The 2,886-nt window shown below is 64.4% G+C and overlaps 1 protein-coding gene across 1 annotated transcript in view; it reads right to left on the bottom strand.

Moving 5' to 3' along the window:
- Ncln (nicalin) overlaps positions 1 to 134 on the bottom strand; it is a 17,329-nt gene extending 17,195 nt beyond the window's left edge. Inside the window, exon 1 of the mRNA XM_015503814.2 lies at positions 59 to 134. Coding sequence (XP_015359300.2) covers positions 59 to 134 — 76 coding nt within the window. The remainder of the gene's footprint in view (positions 1 to 58) is intronic.
- Positions 135 to 2,886: the final 2,752 nt, after the last annotated feature.

Genomic DNA, 2,886 nt, shown 5'->3' with positions numbered 1-2,886 from the left:
GGGAATAAAATTTAAAATTCCCCCAAAATTTAAATGTCAAGCTGACGACGGCTCAGACCTTTGCAGGAGTCGAGCATCGGTGTCGTCCCAGAGCCCTGAGCGCAGCGCCTGGCCCCGGCGGGCGGCAGCGCCATTTTCGGGTGAATGAATGAGAAAAGGGTAAAACCCTTGCGGGACGGCGGCCACGGTGCAGGGGGGCGCTGGGATTTGTAGTCTGGAGCCTGGACCACGTGCGGGGGCTGCGGCGTCCTTGTGTTTACCCTTACTTGAGGCATATTTATACTAAGAAAAAGGAAAAAATGTGATTCATTAGAAATTAAAGTTTAGTCCCTGGGTGTCCTATTGATGTTTCCCTAACCTGACAGCTTGGTGTCTCGAGGCCAGGGGACCGTGATCATCAGTAGCCCACACCCCCTTGCACAGGTGGGAAGACTGAGGCCAAGGGTGCAGCCAGAGCCCCAGCCCTCATGTTGACATCCCAAGCTCCAGTGAGGTCACCCAAAGCCTCCCTTCTGTACCCTCTGAGAAGTGGCATTTGTACTAAGTAAAAGCACAAGTTCAAATCCCAGCTCCTCTCTTTCCCAGCTTTGTGCCCTGGGACAAGTTGCTTCACCTCTCTGAGCCTCAGTTTCCTCAGCTGTCAAATATGATGACAAGTAGCTGCAGTTCCTCACGCACCACCAGAGGCATGTGAGGATTTGAGGTCATCGGTGCAAACTGGTTAGAGAAAGAGCCGCTGCTGTAAGCGGCTGTGTTGGTGTTCTGAGAAGGTGCGGACGGTATGGACGTCGGGCGGATGTGCCGGCACCTGATCCTGGACGTGGCTTCTGGGGTGTCTACACGGCAGGCTCCCCTCTCCTCCCAGGCCCAGCAGATCCCAGAATGCTGACACACAGTGGTCGCATGGATGGGTAGTGGCGCCCCCAGCAGACCAGCCGAGCACCCCGTCTGCGGACCCTGCTCCGGCTGCCCCAGGCCTCTCCAGGGAGGCCCTGGGTGCAGGAGGTGAGCAGCCTGGGAGCTGATCCTGGTGTGCGTGCCTCCCACTGGCCCCGTCCCTTGTCACCTCTGCCCGCTGCCACCCCTTCCCCAGGCCAGGCTGACAGCTGGACCCGCAGGGCCTGGTGCACTCGGTGCGGAGGCCAGCCTGGTCAGCACGAGGCCTGGGCTCCAACCACCCCCAACGAAACAAAAGCACGCGACGCGCCGTCTCTGGAACCTTCCCAGCGTCCGGGAGGCCGCTGTGTCCAGCCTCGCTCCACAGGTGAGGAGACAGGCTGGTGGTGCGGCCACTCAGCTCTCGACCCGGGCCGGGAGTCCCTGAGCCACCCAAGGCGCAGCTCCTGGGGACAGCTGTGTGGAGGCGAAGCGGGAAAGCGGGTTCTGAGACCAGCCGGAGCTCCCAGAGCCCTGGGTCACTAGGGGCCTGTGTGCACGGGGCCACAGGCTGGGTGCTGGGGACGGCCCAGGCAGCGAGAGGGCCAGAGGAGGGCATGTGTGGTCGGGGACTGGAGCCAGGGTGGAGGCCACCTGGGCAGCTGGCGAAGCCCAAAGGAGTCCTAGGGGCAGACCAGGGAGGTGACGTGAGGGGATGCCACAAAGGTCAGCTCAACGGCTGGGCCGGGGTGAGCGGTAGGGAAAGGCCAGGGCCAGCCAGACGCAGGCCCCAGGTGGAGGGAGCAGCGAGCGGCCCAGCCCCGGCTCCCAAGGGCACAGAGACGGGCTCGGGGCTGGGCTGCCCAGGCCCTGCCTCCTGCCTGGACCCCACCTGTCTGCCCTGGCCCCGAGCAGAGGCAGGAGGCGGGGGTGGGGTGGGGTGGGGTGGGTAACAGGCCCCTCGCCAGGCGCCGGGAGCTTGCCCCACCCGTCCAGTGAGCATCCCTGTGTGGGCACTTGGCCAGCCTTGCGCCCAGCGGGTTCCTCTGGAAACGTGATCCTGTGCCTGTCACAGGCCTACTGTGCCCCCGATCCAGCCGTCAAGCCCTGACCCCCAGGACCCCAGCAAGGGCTGCTGCTCGGAAGCAGGGTCCTGCCCCGGAGTCAGCAGGACTGGGGCCCAGGGGGGTGGGCCGTCCCAGTGCAGGGCGACCGAGATGGAGGGGAGCTCAGGAGAAGCTTCCCAAAGCCCAGGGCACCGAGGCCGCCAACCTCCACCAGACCCTGGAGGGGCCTCAGGAGCCAGCCCTGGCCACACCTGGACCCTGACTTCGGCCTCCAGAACCCGGCGGAGGAGTGGCCCTGCCGTCGGAGGCCGTCTGTGGCCCCAGGGAACCGACACGTGGCACCTCAATCTTCAGGTTTGTTGGTTTTAATGAGTTCTGTGTAGCCAGGCCGGTGGGCACAGCACCGGGCAGCGGGGAAACCGGTCGCCAGTCGCCACCTCCACTGCTGCGGCAGAGAAACGGCCACCTGGGTGGGCTGCCAGTGCCCAGCACCCACGGGGGCATCCCAAAGCCCTCTCCTGAGCTCTGGGCTGGCCGGGCAAGGGAGCCCCCAGCCGGGCCCAGGCCTCACGGCTGCCATTTAACGTAAACTAGGTCAACGGAGTGTCCTGACATGGGCGGCTCTGTTCTCCACTCTTGAGAACGCGTCCGCGGTCGCTGGACGGTCCCCCTGGGTGCAGGTGCCCTGGCCAGCACCTGCCTGTCCCCCTGGGTTCCGTGATGAGCTGGGTTCACAGTGGGGGAGGGAACACAGGCCAGGGGGCTGGGCCTCGTCCTCCCCGCTGGCCCCCATCTGGTCCCCAAAAGATGCAGAGGTAGAGCTGGGGAAGAAATCCATTCCCCCAAGGGGAGTGACCGAGAAGACAGAGGGCACGCGTCACCGTCCTGCCTGGTGTCCTGCAGCGCAGGGAGTGGCTGCCACACACACTCACACACACACACA

Source organism: Marmota marmota, unplaced genomic scaffold (assembly GCF_001458135.2).
Source record: "Marmota marmota marmota unplaced genomic scaffold, marMar, whole genome shotgun sequence".
Classification (NCBI taxonomy): Eukaryota; Metazoa; Chordata; class Mammalia; order Rodentia; family Sciuridae; genus Marmota; species Marmota marmota.
This window is presented reverse-complemented; position numbering and strand designations above follow the sequence as displayed.